Source organism: Furipterus horrens, unplaced genomic scaffold, assembly GCF_987537825.1.
Source record: "Furipterus horrens unplaced genomic scaffold, mFurHor1.1.pri manual_scaffold_2, whole genome shotgun sequence".
NCBI classification, from domain to species: Eukaryota; Metazoa; Chordata; class Mammalia; order Chiroptera; family Furipteridae; genus Furipterus; species Furipterus horrens.
The window spans coordinates 81,988,076-82,015,208 of record NW_028327172.1 but is presented as its reverse complement, the minus strand read 5'-3'; the positions used below and the strand labels follow the sequence as shown (position 1 = coordinate 82,015,208).

The window sequence follows — 27,133 nt, the reverse complement described above, 5'->3', positions numbered from 1 at the left end:
AAGGAGCATGGAAGGTTTTACTGGCCTAGGACTGGAATTCAGCAGAGGGAGGAAGTATAACCGAAGGAAGAGGGAATGAGGGATTTTGAGGTGTTGGCAAGAGTGTGGTTTAAGTGACAGACCTAGGCTGACTTGGCCTATTAGTAAAATCTGGTAGGGTTTACAAATGTGAGGATTAAATGGTCTCTAGTGCCACCTGTTGCCCAACTAAATGAAGAACTACCAATTTTTCATTAATTTCTGAAGAACTATACATGTGGAGATTAGAAGAAATGCCAGATTTTAGCATTGTCCTTCAAAACACCACCATGCCAAGACTAAGTTGGGGGCAGGGGCAGGGTGGGGGTTAGTAATGGGTGGTTTGACAGCAGCTGCAGAGAAACAGGCAGTTTAAAAGAAGCCATCAAGCTGGCTTCCTGTCCTCTGCGAGGACCTGAGGGCCAGTGGTAACACATAGGCTGTGATAGAAAAAACCAGGCGCTTTTCAGGTCAATACTCATATCCTACTATCTATGATTATTTGTATTTCTTCTCCCAATTGTGAATGTCTCTATCACCCACCATTCTTTCATGTATTCTTGTTATATAGAGGAAGGTATATCCAGCAAATACAAATTTAAAACTATCTTCAAAAGTCCTACCAACGCTTACTTAATGTTTTCAAGGAAAAGCCCTAAGAAAATATAAAACCATAATTATCTCCTGAATTATCTTTTTAACAGAAATTTTAAAACCAGATATTTATGGTGTTGAGGGTAATGTGGCCTTTTTCATCTCTCTTTAGTACAGAGCACATTCATTTTAAACCTAGTTTCCAGACCTTGTGGTTCTCCCATCATACGGTGACGAAGGTGCCATGAAACCCATAAGGCATTTGCACAGGCACCTCTGCTCGGCCCAGCTCATCAAAGTTCTTGGCATCCAAGACTAGGAGAAAATTGCTTTTATTCTAGAAAAGAAAAGACAATATTGAATGTTTTCCTATCAAAAATATGTCTCTCTCCTACACTGGGTTATAAAATTCCTAAGGGAGAGACCATGTCTTATTCATCTTCATATCTGTCCCCGGCACCCAGCATAGTGCCTTGCCTATCCATTCACTAAACATTTCCTGAAATGCTGAATTGGACTGAAAGGAAAATAGGGCTGAAGAAGTTCAAACCCAGAGTGAAAAAATTGTTTATATCAATCACCTTCATAAGATCTCTTTGAGTTTAAGGATTTACCTGCATCTTTTCAGTTTGCTAAGAGACACAGAAATCCTTTCTTCCAAATTAGAAACCCCTCCAGCCTGGCCAGTGTGGCTCAGTTACTTGGAGTGTCACCCCAAGGACCGAAAGGTTGCATGTTTGATTCTCAGTCAGGGCACCTGCCTGGGTTTGGGTTCGATTCCCAGTCAATGTGCAGACCCTGGCTGAGCATGTACAAGAAAGCAATCAATTGATGTCTCTCTCTCCCTCTCCCTCCTCCTCCACTTCCCCCTCCTCTTCTCCCTCTCTCCCATCCATTCTTTCTAAAAGCAATGAAAAAAATATCTTCAGGTGAGGATTTAAAAGAGAAATGCCTCCAACTTCTGTTGCTTTAGAGCTGTTCAAATGTAGCATTACAAGGCAGGCTGAGATCCGCCCAGGTATAATTCCGTCGTCGGCAGCCGTCCGTCTCGAGAGACGATGGTGTAGCTTCTTAAGAGTCTATCTGCACCGCTGAGAATGGCTGTGCAGTCCGACTCGGGAGTGACATCGTATCTGTCTCCTCCCGTGTTGAATCGACATCTTGCGATGACGCTGAAGCTACAGAGCCTGGGCAGGGTGATATGGAGGGTCTGCTGTTGCCCATGCAGCAGACCCCCCCTCTCTTCGCAGCTGAAGGGTCCAAGGGAAAGACGGAGTCAATACAGCTTGGTTTCAGGTGCGCCGCAGGAGTTGCCGGTGTCGACTACAACGTCAAACCGCCTTAGGGACTCCGGCTCCGGATTTTCTGTCGGGGTTTACTCCCTTAGCCTTTCCCCTGAAGAGGTATGCCGCAAGGCAGCGGAGGTTTTTTGGAGTCAGAGTTTTCCTTCCAGGTATAATTACAGGTGTGGCAAGTCCATGGGATGAGGACTAACCCCTCCTACAACCATGGTAGACCTGACCAATTGATCAGAGCACATTTCTCACCAAACTCTTTAAAAGGTTTAGGATTCTACACACCAGGCAGCCACTAATAATTGATCAAAATTAGTACTCAGCCCTGACTGGTCTGGCTTAGTGGGTTGAGTGTTGTCCTGTAAACCAAAAGGTCACCAGTTTGATTCCTGGGCCAGGCACAAGGTTGAGGGCAAGGTCCCTGGTCAGGGTGTCCAAGAGGCAGCTGGTTGATGTTTCTCTCCCTCTTTTTCTCCCTCCCTCTCCCTCTCTCTAAAAATAAGTAAATAAATAAAAAAGAAACTGGCACTGAGAGGGAACCTATTTGCCACAAGACTACCCTAGATGAGAAATTAGATATTATTGAGACACCAGGACAGGGCTTACCACATTAGACTTTTGGGTCACTCAACTGAAATTGGCAGCACTGATGGTGGTCTGAATGTTAGACCAGAAGACAGAAGACCAAAATTAAATACTGGCTTTATTACTATGAGATCTGATATAATTCTCTTTCAACTCCCTTAAGTTAAAAATTCCACATGTGTAAGCAGTAGCCCACGAAGTTGTTTTGATGACTAAGATAAAATGTATGAAAGTAGTTTGTAAATGCACTTTCATGCAAATATAAATTATAGCTCTACAAATAGAAATATAAAATAATAAAAAGTATGGATTATGATAAAAAGGGTACATAAATAGTAAGGAGAGGAAGAAAAGAGAGGCCAAATTGGAAATACAATAAACAATCAACCGCATCACTAAATATAACCTTCAAAAGGCTCAGTGTTACTTCTCTTTCTGACTAGTGACAGGGAAATACATTTACCTGGCTGCGGGTGATCACCACAGAAAGAAGAACCCCATCATCTTCTTCACTGGTCCCTGGTACTGGAACAAAAACAGGTTCTGAAGGATAAAAGCCATCTTCTCTCCAAACCTGTAAGTCCCCCCAAAAAAGTGTTTGATAGAAGACTAGTTATGAGCTGGAAGCTTTCAACAGCTTTTTTTCTCTTCCAGCATGAATTTGGCTGTCAATATAATATTCCAACAGTTAAAAAATCAGACTTACTGAGCTGAACATAGGGGAAAGAGAGGGAGCTTTTGCAGCTACAGATTCCATCATCATCAAACACAATTTGTGAACTTATAATTTCCCACCAGCCTGAAATATAGGTATGCCAGTAACCTTATCCCCATGATTTCTCTTGAAACAACATCAAGCACAGAATCACTTTTCTGGGCTTCTGGTTCATTTTGGATTCCTAGAGGGAACATAACCCTACCCACATAATTCCATGGTTCTCAAACTTAATAAAAGTAAATGGCTGAGCTGCTTCAATATTAAAGAATCTCAAAAGCTACCTTAAACAAAACAGAAACTAATTCAAAGGGCAGAACAGATCTTCTAAGGTTTTATAAAAGAAGAGGTTTTCATTACCATTACTGTCTTGTTCACCACGTCAACCTTGATCAGAGAATCCCCCACCAAATGCCGAAAGCCACAGCCATAGAAGAAATTATACTTTCTGCCACTGAATCGGATATAGTTGATCTGGGGAAATTCAAGACCTCCTTCTTCTTCTAAGTCCTTGGGATGTAGATTTTCATAAGAGCACCAAATCTAAAAAAGATCCCAGAAGGACTTGTAATGACTATTTAATTCTCACTTTCTTCAGTGTCGGTCTGTGAGGGGGCTGATATTCTGTAAGAGTTTCTAACAGTGCTTGGAAGTGGAGGTTCTGTGTAATTTTTGTATATTGTTCCTCTTTCCATCATGTGTATGAATGCATGAAATATCAGTTTTTGTGACTAAGCTGATAGGAGGTACAAGCAGGCTTTTTATTCTACTAAAGCTAAGACGTGGATAGCTACACAACGATCTGCCTGTACTAAGCAGAAATTATCTGAAGGGCAAGGTGGTCAATACCAATCCCAAATGTTTAAACATTTTACAACCATTAGAAAGTTGCACATACTATTTCAAAACACAAAAGGGATCAGTAAACACGGTGCTCACTCTCAACTAGAATTCTGAGGTTCTTGTGCAATGTACCAGGACCTTACCCTACTCGGCTGAATGTTATGAAACATTGTGAATCAAACATTGTGGAGAACAGCCAATGAATAAAAAGACACCACTAAAATTCAAGCCTTAGTCTGATGTCCGATCATAGCCTACCTTGCCATCAGCCTGTTTCACAGCACTGGCTGAAAAATAGGACAGTGGGTTGAGGTTCTGTCCCTCAGGAGCATTCAAACTGACATGTAAGGGCAAAATAAACCTTCGAGGGAAAGATCTGGCTACTGAATTATAGACCTGTTCAGGAGATAGAAACAAACAAATGGAAAACTGTCATTCATAGAAGAACAGCATGTCCCAGTAATTTAGATCCAGGCAACATTATTGGCATTCCTAATGATCATTTTCATTCATTCATTTATACAACAAATTTACCTGTTGAGTACCTACTATAGGTAGTGTGTGAGACACTGGGAATATAGCAGTGAACAAAACAAAGTCTGACCTCATGGAACTTATAGTTTAGTGAAGAAAGAATAATAAGTAATAAACAAACATTATTTAATTACTGTCAAATAAACAAATGATTATATTAGCCCAAGGTCTGATAGTGATAAGTGCCATTAAGAAACACATAGCAAGGTGAGGAACCGGAGAGTGAGAAGGGCTGCTTCTTTCCTCAAGTCTGGTCAGGATAGACCTCTGTGTGGAAAAGGGTTAACTTGGCAGGCCCAGGTTGCTCAAACCCTGCACATTCACAAGAAAGGCCTGTTTTCATGTCTGGCCCTTGTCTGGCACCTGGGAACTAAGCTCTTCCTTGGACTGTTCTGTCTGATAAAAGTATTTTTGCATGCCTGATGCCTTGAGTCACACTGTACTAGTTTATCCAGATAGTTTATGCTAACAATGTAATTTATAATGAACCTCTGCTTTTTCTCTGAGGGTCTGGAGGTTCAGTAACTGAAGTTACCCATGTAGGAGCTATATGTCTATGCAACTCCCCAACAAAAACCCTGGACAACCAGATGCATGCTTCCAAGGACTCTGGTTTCCTTCAGTCTCTCCCCTGCCCCCAACCCCACATCTTTTCCTCTTGCTGACTTTTCTGGGCAACAGCAGACCCTCCATATTACCCTGCCCAGGCTCTGTAGCTTCAGCGTCATCGCAAGATGTCGATTCAACACGGGAGGAGACAGATACCATGTCACTCCCGAGTCGGACTGCACAGCCATTCTCGGCGGTGCAGATGGACTCTTGAGAAGCTACACCATCGTCTCTCGAGACGGACGGCTGCCGACGACGACGACGACGACGACTTTTCTGGGACCTGCGACTCCTCCTAGTGAATTATCAAGGGGTGGTCTTAGAGACCCACAACACAGCCTCTCTGCAGAGATGATGTTTAAGCAAGAAGCCCTGATAAAATAATTGTATTTTTATGACAATAAGAATGCTTTAAGTGCATATTTCTCCCTTAAAATATTGTAAGATGGAGCCAAAGTTACAGGTTCAATCCCCAGTCAGGGCACATACAAGAAGCAGCCAATGAATGCATAAATAAATAATTGGAACAACAAATTGATGTTCTCTCTCTCAGTCTCTTCCCCTCTCTCTTTCTAAAAATTAACTTTAAAAAATATTGTAAGAAGGAGAACAAACTTCCATTTCTCCCCATATACCTAATTCATATTACCTCCATCTCATGCAGAAATGTTTTTACTGAGTAAAGATTTAGTGTTACTTTTAAGCTGCATAAAGAGTTAGCTTTTTAAAAATTATTTTTTAAATTTATTTAAATATTTTTTCTTTTGCAAAACCATAGCTGTACAAAAAGAGACTTCCAATAATGGTAGATTAGATTATGTGGATCAACTGTCCCTTTGAGAACAGCTAGAAAAGTGGGACTAAATGTTTAAAACAGTTGTTTGAAGGCACTGGTGAGCTAAAAAAGCAGTGAGGGTGGGATGGAGATCTGGGAGGAGATAAACTAGATATTGGGAGCAATTTTTCGTCTAAGGACCTAAGTTGCTTTTAGGAAAAGGCAGCTACAAGGCTGAAGATACTCAATAAATTTTGATTAAATGTTATGAAACTTCTTTATTTTGAGATCATTGTAAATTCACATGAATTGTAAAATATGGAAATACAAACGAATAAGAAATGAGCAAAGGGGACTTCAAGTCAAAATGGCAGCATAGGTAAATACAGCTCACCTCTTCACACAACCACATCAAAATTACAACTAAACTATAGAACAACCATCTTTCAAAGCTGTCAGAAGTAGAGTTTAATGGAAGTCCTACAACTATGGAATTAAAGAAGAAACCACATTGAGATTGGTAGCAGGGGTAGGGACCCAGAATGGGCTGGTCCCCCACCCATGTATGGCAGATAAAAATCAGGAGGGATATCTCAGAAGCAAGGGGTCCCACCCCCACACCAGGACCCCCAGCCCAGGCTTCCAGTGCCAAGAAGATAAGTCCCTATAACTTCCGGCTGTCAAAACCAGCAGAGATTGAGGCTGTCGAAGACAGAAACTTCTGGAGTCCCAGGCAGTTCCTCTTAAAGGACCCATGAATTGACTTACCAGACTTACTCCCTCTGAGCTCCGGCACAGGAGCAGCAAATTGAAGAGCATCAGAGACATATGGGGAGGAACTGAATTATCCGGCATCAGGACAAGAGCTGTGGGGCAGCTTTATCCCAGATAGAAGTGCTGAGAGAGGCCACTGTTCCTTTTCTAAACCCTCCCCCAACAAAGCCACAGAGCCAGCAGGCGAGTGCCATATCTGAGACTTCATCAACCTGGCTCACACTGTTTGCCCCACCCTCATGATTTCCTGAGACCCTTCCTCACCCAATTTCCGGGCTCTACCCAGGCTGTTTCCAGTTGCTTTTCCATACAAATAGCTTATCTTGGCCCATGCTGCAGACAATCCTAAATCCTCTCAAACAAGCAGCATCTGGCTTCAGTGATCCCTCTATTTCTCCCTAAGTTGCAATGATCCCTGTACTTCTCCCTAAGTTGCCCCAGGCCTGGCACTAGCAGTAGTTGGCTTTGGTTTACAGCTTGGACTCACCTGAGCACCTTCAAGTCCAGCACAAGTAGCAGCCATCTGCAGATCACTTTGTAGTTTATGCCAGGTGACTCCAGACAGAACACGGCAGTGGCTGAACTTGGTCATGCCAACAGCAATCAAGGCTCAATTACAGCAGGAGGGTATACACAGCCTACATGCTGGGCACCCTTGAGTACCCAGCTTGGGGAGGCTGTCCCACTAGACCATATAGAACACCTATTACGTTAGGCCACTAACCAAGCCTGAGAGATATAGCAGGTCTACCTAATACATTGAAACAAACACTTGGAGGCTGCCAAAATGAGGAGACAAAGAAACATGGCCCAAATGAAAGAACAAAACAAAACTCAAGAAAAAGAATTAAACAAAATGGAGACAAGCAATCTATCAGATGTAGTTTAAAGCACTGGTTATAAGGAGACTTCCGGCCAAGATGGAGGCTTAGACTGACACGCTCAGTCTCCCTCTACAACTAGAAAGAAATACAACTGTCTCAAAACAAAAGGTAACTAGAAATTCCAGAAAATAAAACTACATGGAAGCCCAACGTACAAAGTTATACACCAGCGGCGCTCGTCAGGCAGGTAAGAAGAGCGAAAGTGGGCGGTGCTGTTTGTGGTAGCACCAGGGACAGTAGCAGGGAGAGCAATCCAGGCTGCACGAGAGCCCCAGCAGCTCCCGACCCCAACGCTGGGAAAAGAAGCCACCGCATTGCCTCGGACAGTGAGGCCCAGAGGGCAGGAGGACGGATCCCGGTCTCCCAGCGGAGAATAACGGCAGAAATCCATCTTGGACCCCCGCCCCCACACAAAGCGCCACAGCGCTGCGAAATAGGTTGCAGATCGCCACCAGTCACTGGGCAGTGATGACAAAGCGCCACAGCACGGCAAAATAGGTTGCGGATCGCCCCCGGTCGCTGGGTTTTGATGAGTACACAGGCTCCGCCCCCTATAGCTGGCCCAAGAAAGCAAAACGCAAATCTGTCAAAATGAGGCAGACAACTATAGAAATCCTGGTGGCACAGCTCCCCAGGCAACAGATGAAGAATCTGACAGATGAACAAATAAGAAACCTGTCAGAGGCTCAGTTCAGAGCCATTGTTACCAAGTGGCTTACAGAATTAACAAAAGATTTGGAAAAAGACGAGAAAGGATTGAAAACCACTCATACTGAAAAAAAACAAAAACACATACGAGACAAATGGTGAGGAAATAAAATCCAGAGTTCAAATCAACAAACCGGAACCTAGAGAAGGAACAAATAGTCAACCAGCACGGAGAGAGGAAACAGGAGGCAAGGAAAGTGAGAAGAGGATCAGAAACCTCTGGGACAGCTATAAGAGATCGAACATAAGAATTATAGGATTGCCAGAGGGTGAAGAAGAAGAACTAGAAATTGAAAAATTAAGTGAAAATATAATAAAGCAGAATTTCCCAAACTTGGAGAAGGAAATAGACTTACAGGTCCAGGAAGCACAGACAGTTCTAGAAAAACTTGACCCAGGGAGAACCACTCCAAGACACATTATAATCAAATTGTCAAAAATTAAAGATAAAGAGAGAACCTTAAAAGCAGCAAGAGAGAAGAAAAGAATCATATACAAAGGGGTCCCAATTAGGCTATCAGCAGACTTCTCAAGGGAGACCCTGCAGGCAAGAAGGGACTGGCAAGAAATATTCAAAGGAATGAAAATCCAAAACCTACAATCACTAATACTCTATCCAGCAAAATTGTTATTCAGACTAGAAGGGCAGAGAAAGTGCTTCCAGGACAAAATAAAACTGAAAGAGTTCATTAGATCCAAACCACTATTATATGAGATGTTAAAGGGACTGGTTTAGAAAAAGGGGGATCAAAACTATGAACACTAACATGAAAACTGCATCACAAGAAACAACAACAGAAGCTAGGGAATTGAAACAAAGGCAAACTAAATAGGCAAAAGAGAGGAAAAAGAACTATAGGTATGGGGAACATATTGGGGGGAGGTCAGCAGGGAGGGGTTAGGGGGTAAGGGAGGGAGATGATACAGGAATTAAGAAGCATAGTAGAACAGAATGGAGTAGACAGGAAGAGGTTGAGAAGAACTATATGCACAACCAATGGACATGGACTAAAAGAGGGGGACAACTGGAGGGAGGGGGACCACTGGGTGGAGGGGAACAGAGGGAAGAAAAATTGGGACAACTGTAACAGTATAATCGATAAAACATATTTTAAAAATAAATAAATAAAACCACTGGTTATAAGGATGCTCAAGGAACTTAGTGAGAACCATAACAGTATAAAAAATATCCAGTCAGAAGGACACACTAATTGAAATAAAGAACAATTTACAGGGAATAAACAGTAGAGTAAATGAAGCCAAGAATCAAATGAGCAATTTAGAATACAAGGGAGCAAAAAATACCCAATCAGAAGAGCAAGAAGAAAAAAGAACCCAAAAAAATGAGGACTGTGTAAGGAGCCTCTGGGACAACTTGAAGCATACCAACATTCAATCATGAGGGTGCCAGAGGGAGAAGGGAAAGAGGAAAAAATTGGAAACCTATTTGAAAAAATGACAGAAAACTTTTCTAACTTGGTGAGGGCAATAGACATACAAGTACAGGAAGCACAGAGAGTCCCAAACAACATCAATCTAAAGAAGCCCACACCAAGACACATTATAATTAAAATGCCAAAGGTTGAAGACAAAGAGAGAATCATAAAAGCAGCAAGAGAAAGACGTTAGTTACCTACAAGGGGGCTCCCATAAGACCATCAGTTGATTTCTCAAAAGAAACTTTGCAGGCTAGAAGGGACTGGCAAGAAGTATCCAAAGTTATGAAAAGCAAGGGCCTACAACCAAAATTACTCTCCCCAGCAAAGCTACTATTTAGAATCAAAAGACAGATAAAGAGCTGCCAGATAACAAAAAACTAAGTTCATCACCATCAAACCATTATTATATAAACTGTTAAAGGGTCTTCAATTGAATCTAAAAACAAAGCAAACAAACAAGCAGAACAGAAACAATCATAGATACAGAGAACGTTTTTGACAGTTGGCAGATGAGAAGGAGGGGTGGAGGAATGGGTGAAACAGGTGAAGGAATTAAGAAGTACAAATTGGTAGTTACAGAATAGCCATGGGATGTAAAGTACAGAATAGGGAATAGAGTAGCCAAAGAACATATACATATGACCCATGGACATGGACAATGGTATGCGGATTGCCTGAGGGAGTTGGGGTGCAACTGGGTGGAGTGGGGCAAAGGGGGAAAATTGGGACAACTGGAGGAGAATAATCAATAAAATATAATTTTAAAAAATGGACAAAGGACTGAAAGAAATATCTTTCACCAAGATATACAAATGCCCAATAAGTATACTGAAAGATGCTCAATATCATTAGTCATTAGGGAGATGCAGATCAAGGCCACAATGAGATAATACTTCATACTCATTAGGATGACTATAATAAAAGTTTTAGAAAAAACGAAAACAGAAAATAACAGTATTGGTGAGAATGTGAAGAAACTGAAACACTTGTACATTGTTGGTGGGAATGTAAAATTGTGCAGCTGCCCTGGAAAACAGTTTGGCAGTTCCTCAAAAAGGTAAACATAGAATTATCATATGACCCAGCAATTCTAGATATATACCAAAGAGAATTGAAAACAGGGACTCAAATAGATACTTGTGTAATATTCTTAACAGTACCATTCACAATAATCAAAAAGTAAAAACAATCTAAATATCTACCAACAGATTAATAAAATATAGTATGTATAATATTTCATTATTCAGCCTTTAAAAGAAAGAAGATTCTGATGCATATTACAACATGGATGACCTTGAAAAAAATTATGCTAAATGAATTAACCCAGACACAAAAGAAAAAATCTTGTATGACTTCACTTGTATGAAGTAGTTATAATAGGCAAATTTATATATAAAAACAGAGAGTAGAATCGAGGTTACCAAGCGCTGGGGAGAGGGGGGAATAGACAGCTATTATTTAATGGGTACAGAGTTCCTGTTTGCCTTGATGAAAAAGTTCTGGAAGTGCATGGACATGGACAACGGGGAGGGATATGATTGCGGGAGAGAGGATGGGTTGGGTGGGGGAGAGAAATTGGGAGAAAAGGGGACAACTGTAATTGAAAAACCAAAAAAAAAAAAAAAAAGTTCTGGAAGCAGATAACGGTTGCACAACATTGTTAAAAGTACTTAATGCCACTGAATTGTACACCTAAAACAGTTATAATAGTAAATATGATGTAATTTATATTTTACCACATTGAAAAAATAATACAGAGAGACCCATGTCTCCTTCATCCACTTTCACCACAACTGGGAAATTTACATTGACATAATCCACTAACTTTACTAGACTTCACTAGTTAAACATGCAATTCTGTCATGTGTAAATTAATGTGACCACTACCACACTCAAGATACAGAACAGTTCCACCACCACAAGGATTCTTCATGCTAGCTACCCTTTTATAAGAATATAGTCACATCAACTCCCTCACCCCTTGACCCTAATGAGAAAAGATTTTGAAAAGGGTGAAGCCGCGAACTTGTATGCACAACCCATGGGAATGGACTGGGGGGTAGGGGGGGGATTGTTGGGGGAGGGAGGGTTCTGGGCAGAGGGGAGCAAAGGGGAAAAAAATTGGAACTTTTGTAACAATATAATCAGTAAAATATACTTTAAAAAAAAGTGGGCAGAAAACCTGAATAGACACTTCAAAGAGGACATACAGATGACTAATAGACATATGAAAGGTTGCTCGACATCACTAATCATCAGAGAAATGCATATTAAAACCACAATGAGATACTACCTCACACCTGTCAGAAAAGCTATCATCAATAAATCAACGAAGAACAACTGCTGGCTAGGAACCCTTTTGTACTGTTGATGGGAATGCAGATTGGTGTAGCCACTGTGGAAAACAGTGTGAAGGCTCCACAACAAGTTAAAAATGGAACTTCCTTATGACCCAGAGATTCCACTTCTGGATATATATGCAAAGAAACCCAAAACACTAATTTGAAAGAATATATACACCCCTGTGTTCACTGCATCATTATTTACAATAGCCAAGCTATAGAAGCAACCCAAGTGTCCATCAATAGATGAGTGGATAAAAAACTCAGCCATAAAAAAGAATGAAATCTTACCATTTGTAACAGTATGGATGAACCTAGAGTGTATTATGCTAAGTGAAATAAGCCAAACAGAGAGAGACAAATACCATATGCTATCACTTATATGTGGAATCTAAAGAACAAAATGAACAAACAAAATAGAAACAGACTTACAGTTACAGAGAACAAAACAATGGAGGCCAAAGGGAAAGGGTGTTGGGTAAAAAAGGTGATGGTATTAGAAGTACTAATTGGTAGTTACAATATAGGCATGAGGATGTAAGGTAAAGCATAGGAAATATAGTTAACTATTATAATAACTACCTATGGTGCCAGGTGAGCACTGATTATTGGAGGGAACACTTTGTAACCTATATGAATGTCTATCTGCTGTTCTGTACTCCTGAAACTAATACAAAAAAACTGTTGAATGAAAACTGTAATCGAAAAATAAAATGAAAAATTATAGACCTGGCTGGTGTGGCTCAGTGGATTGAGTGTCAGCCTGTGAACCAAAGGGTCGCCAGTTCAATTTCCAGTCAGGGCATATGCCTAAGTTGTGGGTCAGGTCACCAATTGGGGAAATGAGAGAGGCAACTGATTGATATTTCTCTGGCACATTGATGTTTCTCATCCTGTCTTTCTCCCTCTCTCTAAAAATAAATAAATAAAATCTTTTTTAAAACTTATATATCTGTGGAGTTGATAATGTACCGTAGCTGTCTGCCAGAAGCAAATGAAAATCTTCTCCAAAGTTTAACACAATAGTCTGTATATAATAAAAATTAACCAGCACATGAGAAGGCAAAAGAGCATGATTTTTAAAAAAGTAAACAACAGAGGACAGAAACAAAGCCACAGGGGATTCAGATAATAGAGTTATGTTGAAGAAAATTCTTTCAAATTTAGAATTGTAGCAGAGAACTAGAAATTATAAAAGAAAACCAAATCAAAATTTTGAAACTGAAAAATGCAGTGAGTTTAAGAACTTAGTGGCTAGGTTTAACAGCAGAACAGACACAGCTGAAACCTACACACAAATATTTATAGCAATTTTATTCATAATTGCCAAAAATTGAAATCAACTAAAATATATTTCCATAGGTAAATGGATAAACAACGTGTGGTACATCCATACACTGGAATATTATTTAGCGATGAAAAGCAATGAGCCATGGTGCCACTAAGGATATGGAGAAATCTTAAATGCATATTGCTAGGTGAAAGAGGCCAGTCTGAAAAGGCTACATACTGTATGATTCCAACTATATAAGATTCTGGAAAAGGAAAAACTATAGAGACAGTAAAAAGATTAGTAGTTGCAAAGGGTTCAGGGAAGTAGAGAGGTAAGAACAAGTGGAATACAGTAATTTTAGGGTAGTGAAATTATACTATAAAGGTGGATACAAGATATTATGCACTTGTCAAAACCAGTAAAAGGTACAACACACAGAGTGAACTCTAATGTGAACTACAGACTTTAGTAATAAAGTATCAATATTGGTTCATCAGTTGTAACAAACTGTGTATTATATTGGGGTTCCCAGCTTATTCCATCGGAAAAGGCCTTTCCCCGAATTTTAGAAGTGATGATTTTCCTCAGATTTATCTTTAGAGGTTGTTCAATGAAGATTATGTAGTTCTTCGTCATTCCTAAAAAGTTCCAGCAAACATTAGAATGTTATTTGTGGGGACTTCCGACCAAGATGGAGGCCTAGACAGACACACTGCGTCTCCCTCCACAACTAAGAAGGAATACAACTACCTCAAAACTAGAGACAACCAGAAGTTCCAGAAAATTGAGCTGCATGGAAGTCCAACAAACAAAGATATAAAGAAGAAATACTCATTCAGACAGGAAGGAGGGGCGGAAAGGACGTGGTATCGTGGCAGCAGCAGTGGTGGCAGTGATGGCAGCAGCAGGCCGGTGGAAGGCACAGTCAAACATTTAAAAAAGTCAAGAGGGACACCTGGGAAGCAGTCCCAGCACCAGACTAGACCACACAGCTCACGTTTTCAGCACTGGGGACAATAAAGCCTCATTACTTCTGACTGTGCAAACCAGTGGGGGTCGGGGCAGAGGCAGAAACTATGAGTCTCTCAGCAGATTCTGCTTGTTTAAAGGGCCCCAACTGTCCTAGAATGTCTGCAGAGCCACCCACCCTGGGAACAATGGCCGGGGCAACAGCTAGAGAGGTGCCAGGCCCATATGGAAGTGGGAGAAGTGCCTAGAAAAAGGGCGAGTGCTGTACAGGTGGCATTGTTCCCTCTCAGACCCCTCCTCCCCACACAGCGCCACAACGTGGTGAAATAGGTCGCCCTTTACTGACGAATACCTGAGGCTCCACCCATTACAACATAACAGGTGCGACAGCTCTACCTAAAACACAGAAGCCAACAAACACAGGAGCCTGTCAAGATAAGGAGACAGAGAAGCATGGCCCAAAAAAGGGAACGGATCAAGGTTCCAGTGGGAGAATTAAGTGACAAGGAGATAGCCAACCTAACAGATGTAGAGTTCAAAACACTTGTGATAAAGATGTTCACAGATTTGACAGATATGCCTAAGTATGGCAGATGCATAAGGGATGAAGTGAAAGATATGCTAAATGAAACGAAGGAAAATCCACACAAAACCAATTGTGAAGAGAAGGAAACCAGGCTTCAAATCAAGGATTTGGAATATAAGGAAGAAAAATACAGTCAACCAGTACAAAATGAGGAGACAAGAATTGAAAAAAATGAGGAGAGGCTTAGGAAGCTCTGGGACAACTTTTAAACATGCTAACATCTGAATAGGGGTGTCAGAAGGAGAAGAGGAAGAGCAAGAAATTGAAAGCTTATGTGAAAAAATAATGAAGGAAAACTTCCCAAATTTGGCAAAGGAAATAGACATACAAGTCCAGGAAGCACAGAGAGTCCCAAACAAGCTAGACCCAAAGAAAACCACACCAAGACACATCATAATTAAAATGCCAAAGGTTCAAGATGAAGAGAGAATCTTAAAAGTAGCAAGAGAAAAGCAGAGTTACCTACAAAGGGGTGCCTATAAGATTATCAGGAGATTTCTCAAAAGAAACTTTGCAGGCAAAAAAGGACTGGCAAGAAGTATTCAATGTGATGAAAAGCAGGGACCTACAACCAAGATTACTCTGTCCAGCAAAGCTATCATTTAGAATGGAAGGGCAGACAAAGTGCATCCCGGACAAGGTAAAGCTAAAGTAGTTCATCATTATCAAGCTATTATTATATGAAATGTCAAAGGGACTTAAGAAAATAAGATCAAAACTATGAACATTAAAATGACAACAAACTCACAACTATCAACAACTGAAGCTAAGAAATAAGAACAAAATCCAACTAAGCAAACCAGAATAGGAACAGAATCATAGGTATGGGGATCATTCAGAGGGTTATCAGCTGGGATGGGGAAGGGGGAGAAATGGGGAAATTTTGCAGGGACTAAGAAGCATAATTGGTTGGTACAAAATAGACAGGGAGAATTTAAGAGTAATAGAGGAAAGGGTGAAGCCAAAGAACTTATATGCATGACCCATGGACATAAACTAAGGGGGGTGGGATTGCTGGAGGGAAAGGGGTTACTGGGCAGAGGGGAGATAAGGGAAAAGAAATTGGGGCTACTGTAACAACATAATCAATAAAATATACTTAAAAAAAGAAAGAATGTTATTTGGTAAACTAGAGTCGTCTGAAATGTGACCATTGCGGGGACTTGTCTGAACGCTTGTGCACATTGCCACTGACCTAAACAAAACACACCAGAAACAATTCTTCACGGCTTTCCAGCTTTGTTATACATGTTTCCTGTTCCTACATGAAAAAGGGAACTGCTTAGAATGCTTTGGGTTAAGTACCCTCAACTTGCTTTTTATCTTTTTTCTTTTTTGTAAAATTGTGTTGGTTTAGGAACAAAACAAAGAAGCATAATATAAAATGTGATTTATGATCTGAACCTTTATTCCTTAATCCTTTTTGCTATTTATACTGAGGGTAAGGATCCAGGAACAGTTTGGCTTCAGGTTTAGAATGAAAAAGATAAATATTCTAGGAAAAAGATGAAGCAATCTACATAGAATATTAATTTCCCCCCAAAATATAGTTAAGATCTTTTCATATATAAATAGTTGTGGTCTTTAAAGTTTCCTGAAATTTTGAATCCTGTAAATTAATTTTTTATGGTCAAATGGGTTTTACATCAAGACTTTATCTTTTGATTTCTGGTCAAGATGGAGGCATTAGGTAGACATGCTTCATCTTCTCACACAACCACATAGAGAATTACAGCTCTATCTCAAAACAAATAACAACCAGAACCATCAGAAAATCGAACTATATGGAAGTCCAACCACCAAGGATTTAAAGAAGCCACATTGACCAGGTGGGTAGGAGGGGTGGAGTCACAGAAATAGGCGCAAAGGCACAGAAACGCGGTGTGGAGCAGACAGGTGGTGGCAGCAGTGGAATGGGCAGTCCCACATCCACATGTGGTGGATAAAAATCAGGAGGGAGACCTTGGGAATGAGTGATCCCAGGCCAGACCACACAGCCCAGGGTTCCAGCACTGGGAAGATCAAGCCCCATAACTTCTGGCTATAAAACCTGTGGGGATTGGGGTGGTGGAAGAAATTGCCAAATTTTCAGGATAGTTCATTTAAATGGCCTACAGAGATTTAAAACATATGCAAACCCACCCACTCTAGGATTCACAAGGGCAACAACTGGAAGGGTGCCAGTTGTATATGGGAAGTAGGTGAAGTGACTGGAAATGGGGAAAGTGCTGGGCATACCTCCAGAAGCCAGGCACCAACACTGTCCCCTCTCCAAGCCCTCCCCCCACACAAAGCCATAAAGCAGTGAAGTGAGTTGCCCTGCCCAGGTGAGTACCTAAGGCTCCTCCCCACATAATTTACAGCTTTATTTTCTAAGACAGGGAGTCAAAGCAGTTCTACCTAATACACAGAAGCAAACACAGGGAGGCAGCCAAATTGAGGAGACAAAGAAATATGGCCCAAATGAGAGAATAGAACAAAACTCCAGAAAAAGAACTAAAGGAAACAGAGATAACCAACCTATCAGATGCAGAGTTTAAAACACTGGTGATCAGGATGCTCAAAGAACTCATTGAGTATGGCAAAAACATAGGGAAAAAATGAAGGTTACTCTTAAGTGAAATAAAAATCTACAGGGAGCCAACAGTGGAGAGGATGAAGCTAAGAATCAAATCAACGATTTGGAACGCAAGGAAGATAAAAGCATTCAATCAGAACAGCAGGAAGAAAAAAGAGTAAAAAAAAAATATGGACAGGCTTAGGAATCTCTGGGACAACTTTAAACATACCAACCTCCAAATCATAGGGGGTGCCAGAAAAAGAGGAAGAGCAAGAAATTGTAAACTTATTTGAAAAAATAATGAAAGAAAACTTCCCTAATTTGGTAAAGGAAATAGATATACAAGTCCAGGAAGCACAGAGAGTCCCAAACAAGCTAGACCAAAAGAGGACCACACCAAGACACATCATAATTAAAATGCTAAAGGTTAAAGATAAAGAATCTTAAAAGCAACAAGAGAAAAGCAGAGCGTTACCTACAAAGGAGTTCCCATAAAACTGTCAGCTGATTTCTCAAAAGAAACTTTACTAGCAATAAGTATTCAAAGTGATGAAAAGGAAGGACTCACAACCTGGATTATTCTATCCAGCAAAGCTATCATTTAGAATGGAAGGGAAGATACAGTGCTTCCCAGACAAGTTAAAGCTAAGCTAAAGGAGTTCATCATCACCAAGCCACTATTACATGAAATGTTTTCATATTTAAGAAAAAGAAGATCAGAACTATGAACATTAAAAAGGCAAAAAATTCACAACTATCAATGACTGAATCTAAAAAAACAAACTAAGCAAACAACCAGAACAGGAACAGAATCATAGATATGGAGATCATTTGGAGGTTTATCAGCTGAGAGGGGGAAGTAGAAGAAAGGGGGAAAAGGTACAGAGATTAAGAAACATAATTGCTAGGTACAAAATAAACAGGGGTGTCAAGAATAGTATAGGAAATGTTGAGAAGCCAAAGAACTTACATGCACAACTCATGAACATGAACTAAGGGGAGAGATTGCTGGAGGGAAGGGGGGTAACAGGTGGATGTAGGCAAAGGGGGAAAAATTGGGACAATTGTAATACCAAAATAAATAAAATATATTTTAAAAAGACTACCTTTACAGAGCAGTTTTAGGTTCACAATAAAATTGAGGGCAAAGTACAGAGATTTCTCATAGACCCTCTCTCCTTATACATGCATAGCCTCTGTGTTATCAACATCCCCTACCATAGTGGTACATTTCTTATAACCAGTGAGCCTACATTGACACATCATAATCACCCAAAGTCCATAGTTTACATTACGGTTCACTCTTGTAATTATCAATTAATTTTTAGTAATTACTTGTACTAAAATATCTTTTCAAGCAGTCAGTTGGCTAAGGTAAGAACTATATTACTAACCATAAAAAATGTAACTGGCATTAAAATGTAACCTTGGTCTCATTGTCATACTCTGATAAACTGTATTAACAGAGCACTTGCCAAAGCTAGTCCCTCTGCTGTAGTGACATTAACGCAGGCCTCATTGCAATTTGCTCCACCACTGGACTCACCAAAGCTATGGTAGTAAGAAGGTTTCAAATTCTCTGCAGAAGCAATAGAACACATCACCTGGGCTCCTTGGATTGTATCCCCAAGGTCCACCTTCTCTGGAGGAACCCAAATAATATTATAGCAAGAACCTGGAAAATGAAAAGTTGGCCTTTAACTGTTTTACATACAGTCTAAGAATAAAAGATAACCCTTGCATCTATGGACTAGGCAAAAGCAGTTACGACTTGTGCAATATGCCCAACACCCATATTTCATGAAAGGTTATTGCAAACAGACTTAGATATTAAAATATATAAACTCTGTGAAAGTCATTAGCTAAGATTTTGAAACAACAGACACAAAGTAATTCACCAGCAGTTTATTATATTTTAATGCTCTCAAATGGTTATCCTCTCACTCCCTGAAGATGAACTCAATCTCTACTTCATAGGAAAAGATAAGGTAGCAGCCAGAAATATCCTCAAATTCTATCTGTCCCTCTCCCCACTGTCCAATCCCAACAACTACAATCTTCATTTGTATCCCTGTCCAAATCCAGTCCTCTGGATCCCTGGTGTGGCGTTAGGTCCCATTATAACAGAGCAGGGGAGGGGTTTCCAAAGTTCCCATAGCTTATGGTTTTGGAGGTGGGGGAAGGAGATAATACAGCTTTTTTTTTAATTTTTTTTTTTTTTTTTGGTTATTCAATTCATCAGAGAAGGAAAACTCTGACCCCAAAAAACCTCCGCTGCCTTGCGGCATACCTCTTCAGCGGAAAGGCTAAGGGAGTAAACCCCGACAGAAAATCCGGAGCCGGAGTCCCTAAGGCGGTTTGACGTTGTAGTCAACACCGGCAACTCCTGCGGCGCACCTGAAGCCAAGCTGTATTGACTCCGTCTTTCCCTTGGACCCTTCAGCTGCGAAGAGAGGGGGGGTCTGCTGCATGGGCAACAGCAGACCCTCCATATCACCCTGCCCAGGCTCTGTAGCTTCAGCTTCACTGGAGAGGACACTCCAGTGTCATCGCAAGATGTCGCTTCAACACGGGAGGAGACAGATACCGTGTCACTCCCGAGTCGGACTGCACAGCCATTCTCGGCTGTGCAGATAGACTCTTAAGAAGCTACACCATCGTCTCTCGAGACGGACGGCTGCTGACGGTTATTCAATTACAGTTGTCCCATTTTAACCCCATTGCTCCTCCCTCCCAGCCCATCCCTTCTCCCACAATTATATCCCTCAGGCAAAGAAAGCAAAATAATATAGCTTTTAAGGTATTCTGCATTCTATGGCAAGTTGGTAACTAGATAATGGCTGTGCTGCAGCCCAGGGCAAAAGGGTGGAAGACAGGCTTAAGATACTAGCCTTTGCTGAACGGAAGCTATGCTGCCCCCAGGTAAAAGGGCAGAGGATAGGTTTAAGATACTTTTCATAACAATGACGTATGGTACTCTAGGTCAGCATGTAAAATTAGGGCGAGCCATGAGGATTGAGAGAGAAACTAAGTGGTATGAAAGGGTGTAGACGGGAGTTGGCTATGAAGTCTGGTGTATAAAGGGAGAGAGCCATGATGTAGCAGCTAGGCAGCTTTGTAGGAGAGCTGGTTCACCATGGGAGAGCGCCATGCAGGTGGAGCTAGTGCAGAAGAGGAGTAGCCATGAGGAAGGGGCCATGAGCCAGAAGGGGATTCAGTCCTGCTGCCTGTAAAAAAGCAGCAGCTATGCAGTTTGTAGTGAAGCTGGTCCATGGTGAGAAGGACACAGCAGCTATACAGTTTGTAGTCAGGATTCAGCCATGCAGCCTGGGCTAATAGCAAAGTAGACATACATCTGCTTTGATTGTGCCTGCTCCAGCTGACTCCGAAGCCACCAAGGACTCTGCCTTGCAGTCCCAGACTCTGTCTGGACTCTAGGAACTCGGGACATATGGAGAAGACACTCTCTTAGGACTTGTGCCTTTCCTGGACTTCACCATGATCTAGTGGAACATGGCACATGCCTCTCTGGACTATTATACAGAGGCTGATGACAATGTACCCCAGATCCTGAAGGAGAGAGCTGACAGATAAGGAATGGGGAACCACTGGGCTTTGTTTTCGCTCATAGCTTTTTGGGGAGCAAGGGAAGTGCTGAGTCTTGTGGGAAAACAGGGCCCTGAGCTGAAGTGCTCCCAGTCCCCACAGGTTTGAATATTGTAAATAAAGACCTGTTTTTCTCAGCACTAATTGTTGGGTCATACACCAAGGTGGGATGTGAAAGAGCCCTGCTTTGCTCGGTAACACCATCTCATCCTGTCTCATCAACGTTCATTCATGCAATTATTCATCTGACTATTACTACTTCTTCAAGAATCAACCCAGGTATCCATCTACTCCTCAAATAGCCTTCCCTGAGTCTTCCCCACCCAAAGTAATTTGTTGCCCCTCCTTTATGCCTTATTATCTCTCTGTCATTGTACTATAATTATCTTCTTGTTTATCTGCTTCTACTGGGACAAAGAAATAGGGCCCAAATGATAATGGAATAAGCAGATAAACAAGTAGCACTTTTTAAGAGCAGATCTATCTGCTTCATCTTTGCATCCTCACTGCCAAACAAGGACTTATGATTTAGTAAGTACACCATAAATAGCTATTGATGGATTTACTAACAACATGTTTGTTAAATCATTCAATAGATAAGCAAATATTGAGGTCATATTAAATTATCTTCCTGGTATTAGAACTCTCAATGTAGGTTCTGAAGAACTAGGGTAACATAGTATTTTTGCAATCACTAAGCTTCTTTTGGAACAAGATAACTATACAGTTCTCTACTCACTTATTCACTTATTGAGTGCCAACTAGATTCCAGGCACTCTTCGAGGTGTCATATTCTAGACACTTGTACATAAAAGTGTACAAAATTTTTAAAGGGCCCTTCTTTTATAGAGCTCAAATTCTAATAAATCATATAATAAGTAAAAATACTGCATCAGATGATAATAAGTGGAAAATAAACCAGGGAATAGGGATCCGGAGTAAGTATATAAACATGGGTGCTATTATTTCCATTTTAAATATGATGATCTTGGAAGGCTTTACTGAGATGACATTTGAGTAAATATCTGAAGGAGGTGAGGAAGAGAGTCCTGAAGATATCTGGGAGAAATGCCTTCTAAGAGGAGAAAAGAACAACCCAAGGAGTCTCAGCCAAGAGTAAGTTTAGAGTGTTCAATATATAACAGTGAGGCCCTGTCATAGTGAGCAAGGAGAAAAGTTGAGATGAGGTAGGGTGGGTATGGATGAACCTGGAGAACATTATGCTAAGTGAAATAAGCCAGTCAGAGAAAGACAAATATCATATAATTTCACTCACATGTGGAATCTAATTAATAATCTGAACTAACAAGCGAAACAGAGACAGACTCATAGATGGAGAGCAGATGACCGTTGTTGGGGGCCAGAGGTTAGGGGGTGGAGGGATTGAGTGAAAGGAAAAAGGACTAATTGACATGGACCACAGTGTGGTGACTGCTGGGGGGGGAAAGAGTATAAGGGGACTAAATGGCAATGGAAAAAAATACAATAAAGATTAAATTTTTTAAAGTTTTTTTAAAGAAAGAAAAAAATCCTGTCTGATACACTGAGAATAACCTTAAATAGGGTAAGGGCAGAACCAAGGAGACTAGTTAAGAAGCTATCATAATAATTCAAATGAGAGAGAGGGTGGCTCAGACCAGGGCTGTGGCAGGGAAGTGAGATGGAGTGGCTGGATTGTGGATGTATTTTGAAGGCATTGCTGAAATTACTTTTTGTCCAACTGGATGTGGATGTGAGAGACAGAGATGTGAAGGATGATTCCAAAGTTATCGTCCTGAGCAACTGGAAGAAAGGAGTTACCATCAACTGAGGTGGGAAATATTTTAAACAGAAAGTTTAGGGGAAAAGATCAGGAGTTTGGTTTTAGACAAGATAATTCTGTAATGCCTATTAGACATTCTAGTAAAAACAGCGAGTAAGCAATTAGACATAAAATACTGAGGAGGTCTAGATTGGGAATATAAATGTGTTTTCAGAGCCCATTATATATAAAATATCATGCTTTATATAGTGATGAGTTATAAAAGAATTAAAGAGAAACTCCATTGTTCCAAGACTACTGCATCACTAAGTAATTAAATATTTTACAATATTACTAAAACTAGTTGGATTGATTGTTTTAGAGAATTTTTGTTTGTTTTTAAAAGCCTTTTTTAAACACCTAGAAAAGTTAATTAAAAGCCTTTTATTTACCATACTTAGAAATTACTAGCAAGCAGTTTATTATAATGAGAATCTCTAAATTTCCCCCAAACACATCTTAGGTTGTTAAGCTCCCTCAACTACGTATTTGAGTTCCAGCTCAACAACTCACTGAACCAAATAATTAAGAAAAAAAATAAGTAAATCCAGTTTCAGTTGAGATGAGAAGACATTTCCTGTCTTGGCCACTGGATAATTGACAATTACTCAATTCACTAAATTTAAACACTATTAGTTAATGAACTGTTCCAATTACAAGTTAGGATGAGGACCCAGGGAACAACACCCAGCAGAGGAATGCCCATAGGAGCGACCCGCCCAATACTGGGAGTCTAACTCTGGGAAACTCTTCAGGATCTCCTGAACAGCAAATTGAGGCAAAGTAACAAGCACAGCCTCTGATGGATGACGGTAGGGTTTCTCAAAGACCCAGGGGCCACCTACACCAAAATCACCTGAGACCTTGTTAAAATGCACCAAGGGGTGAGGAAGTTATTGAATTCTGGACCCTTTTTCAGGTCTACTGAACCACAATCTATGAAGTGTAGTAATCTACATTGCTAGGAAGCATTCCAGATAGCTTTTAGACACACTACAGGCTGAGAATGACTGATCTAACCACTATTTTAGAATATATAATTCAGAATGGTTAAACAGTATTTCTCATTATGAACCAGTTATAAAGTTATCCACTTGGACTTTTGTAATGATCAAAACAGACAGATGGACAAAAAACTGCTGAGTTAGTTTACCCACTACCTGTGGTCAGGTAATAAAGAAGAGAGAGCTGGGTACCCTATCTCTACTTGAGCCAGTAAAAAACAACCCTGCAATATTCATTTTCATATACACTTACATGTGTAACTATGGAGAGGTAGAGATGAACAATCCACAAAGCCAGTTACTCACGAAAGTTACAAATTAATCTATACAAAACTTTTATAGGTTATAGATGAAAGATTGATTGACAATGAACATACTCAGAAAGATTTAATCTTACACATTCTTTTCAAACAGACATGTGTACTCAGATAAAGAAACATGAATTTGCACATCCTGAGAGTCTTCTGTACTCAGAAATGAATAATTATTAAGGTGGTCTAACAGAGTGTAACTAATAGCAGCCTTGGGTATGGTTCACAGACTTGGTGCCAAGTCTGGTTTTAGACACTTAGAAGCTTGCCTAAGCGAGTGTCTTATACCTTCTCAAGATTCGCGGCCCTTGTCTATAAAATGGAGTGATAACAGTACCTTTTTCAGAGAGGTGCTATAGGATTAAATGAGAAAATATATAGCACATACTAGGCACTCAATAAATGTTAGCTACCATTATTAGCTATTAGAACCTTCTGGAGCAGATTGGTAGGCAGTTGGGGAAGTATGAGGATGACCAGGAAAGGGATGTGATGTACATGGTTGTGATTGAAACTGCACTGTAACCTTAACTTACTTTGTGACATATTAGTCCCATTATAAAAATAAATTCTTTCCCATGTGATAGACAATGTATCTTCCCTAAATCTTTGCTGCAGAATTCTAAATTTCTTATACTTACAATATGGTACTTCTTAAAAATTCAAGTTTGAGAAATACATATTGAAAATCCCTACAATGCTTGTAAGCCAAAAAGCACAATGCAACATAAAAATGTGAGTGATGTTGGGAAGGTTAAAAAAAAATCAGCTGCTAAGCATACATGCAAAAGCACCACAGAACACATACTTAAAGATAAAGTATATACTTTAAGTTCAGTAATGCCACTTTGGAGATTTTTTTCTGAATCTTTCAAATGAAGTTTCATATGTTTATATCTAAACCATAATGAAACCCCAGGAAGATAGTTACCTCCTAATTATTATTATTTTTTAATGCTCACTGGAGGATATGTTTATTGGTTTTAGAGAGAGTGGAAGGGTGGGAGGGAGAGGGAGAGGGAGACAGAAAGAGAGAGAGAGAGAGAGAGAGAGAGAAACATCCATGTGTGAGAGAAACATTGATCATGTTGCCTCCTGTATGTACCCTGACTTGGGATCGAACCCACAACCTACTTATGTGTGCCGTGACCGGGAATTGAACCCACAACCTTTTGGTATATGGGACAATGATCCAACCAACTGAGCTACCCTGCCAGGGCAAACTCCTAATTATTTTTTTAAATACCTCCATCCCACTTTACCATGTGGCCCATAGGAGTTTCCCACGTTGTATGCTGTTCCATCTGGGTCATAATGAGGATGTGCAGTGGCTCCATTCACAGCAATGAATTTGCTCCAGTCTACCTACAAATTTAAGACCATCAGAGACTTTAAAACGTTACATGGGCAGATCTCTATTTAGATCCATAGAAAGTAGAGATGTGTCAAATACCCTTAAAATAAGATATGAAAACTACAACCTAAGCCCTAATATCTTACCTTTGAGAATCAAAAATTACTTTCCCTACTAAAGAAAAAATTAAGACCAAGAATATAAAAACAAAAACCTCACCACTAACAAACAAAAAAATGGACCAAAATGATTATCCAATAAGGGTAATTTGTTTTCCCCAAGATCACAGACAAATTCAAAAGAATAAGAATTAAAATTAAAATTCTGGTCCAAAATTTCAGTTAACTTTTAATTAATGTGTCAAGCAAAAGCAGTATGAGTCTAGACAATTTCCAGTCCAGTTCTCCTTGTAGCTAGGAAAAACATGAGCTAGCTAAAGTAGATCTGTACTGTTGTATTTTTCCTTTACCCTAGCCTTCAGATATAAGGACTAAGGAAGAGTCTAGAATTATGGAAAAGCAACCCCCACAGGTCATTCTAATCAGGACAGAGGGTGCACCATGAGTAATTTTGTTTTTGTTTGGTTAAGGTTCCAATTTCTTGTTCAGATATCTACTGCACTGAAAACTATTTTGAATGAAAAGAAATCTGGGGGTCTATTTTATTCATTTTTTAAACCTCTATTTTACCTTTTCTGTCCTTTCCAGGGTTTCAATGTCCACTTTATTCATAAAGTTGGTCTCAGTACTAACGTAGTAATCACCCTTGTACCGCACATAGTTGACATTCGTGTTGTCAGTTATTGCTGAAACCAAACCCCAGAGTAATTTAAACACCACAATAGGAGAGAGACAGCAGTTTAAATATCCTCTCAAAAAAAAATATTTCAAGATTTATATAGATTTTCATATATTATAGCAATTTAATCAACAGTATCACATGCAAATTCTGGGCACATTAATAGCCACTTACCAGGCAGCTCAAACTTGGACATGAAACGTTCAAAAATATTCCTGCATAGATCAGGGAGAGCCAGTGTGCCAAATTCTGAGATCACAATTCTATTACGAACACTGTTGGCCTTATATGTATCGCTCTGTAGAAACTTGCTCCTGTATGTCACTGTGCCCTTCTCCATTCTAAACTGGGGAAGCAAAGCCATTCCATCAAACCAGTGATTGTACCTAGTAAAACAAATATCAGCAAGAAAACATGGGATCAAAATGAGAGATTTCAAATAGAGATACGGAAATGGGATGGGTTCCCAGCACAACCTGAGAACATGGACATGAAGGAATGATGGCCTATGACCTGTAAGACAATACTAACATCCTCCTGACCCTTATTCCTGTCAAAAACCTCACACTTAAGAAGGCTAAAGAAAAACCCTACTCATGTGACTCTTAAAATAATTCTGATCTTTACCTTTGACAAGGAGAAAATTCTGAGATGTTCTAAATTAAATAACAGCAGTCCAGAGGGTAGAAGAAAGAGACAAGAAAGGTTAATCAATTAACTTCAGGGCAAAACCAGTAAAACACTGCTTACATTCCT

At 40.2% G+C, this 27,133-nt stretch overlaps 2 protein-coding genes across 5 annotated transcripts in view; one reads left to right on the top strand and one right to left on the bottom strand.

The window, feature by feature from the left end:
* Positions 1 to 27,133, top strand: part of IL18 (interleukin 18) — an 84,043-nt gene that overhangs the window by 7,040 nt on the left and 49,870 nt on the right. The window lies entirely within an intron of this gene.
* Positions 785 to 26,756, bottom strand: BCO2 (beta-carotene oxygenase 2). Its single transcript, XM_090291033.1, has 10 exons — positions 26,552 to 26,756; positions 26,269 to 26,384; positions 25,488 to 25,590; positions 19,050 to 19,178; positions 13,897 to 14,026; positions 6,737 to 6,845; positions 4,309 to 4,446; positions 3,568 to 3,750; positions 2,956 to 3,066; positions 785 to 949 (listed from the first exon to the last, which is right to left on the bottom strand). Exons 1-10 carry the CDS (start codon positions 26,739 to 26,741, stop codon positions 836 to 838), a joined length of 1,323 nt encoding a protein of 440 aa, XP_090147159.1. The 5' UTR covers positions 26,742 to 26,756; the 3' UTR covers positions 785 to 835.

Excerpts from the sequence above, each read along its gene's own strand:
- BCO2 (XM_090291033.1), bottom strand. The coding sequence starts at position 26,741 with ATGGCTTTGCTTCCCCAGTTTAGAATGGAGAAGGGCACAGTGACATAC. Across the intron at positions 6,846-13,896 it reads GAACCCCAATATAATACACA|CTGCCCCACAGCTCTTGTCC; the intron begins GTTTGTTACAAC and ends TCTGGGATAAAG. Across the intron at positions 4,447-6,736 it reads GCTCAGAGGGAGTAAGTCTG|GTCTATAATTCAGTAGCCAG; the intron begins GTAAGTCAATTC and ends TCTCCTGAACAG.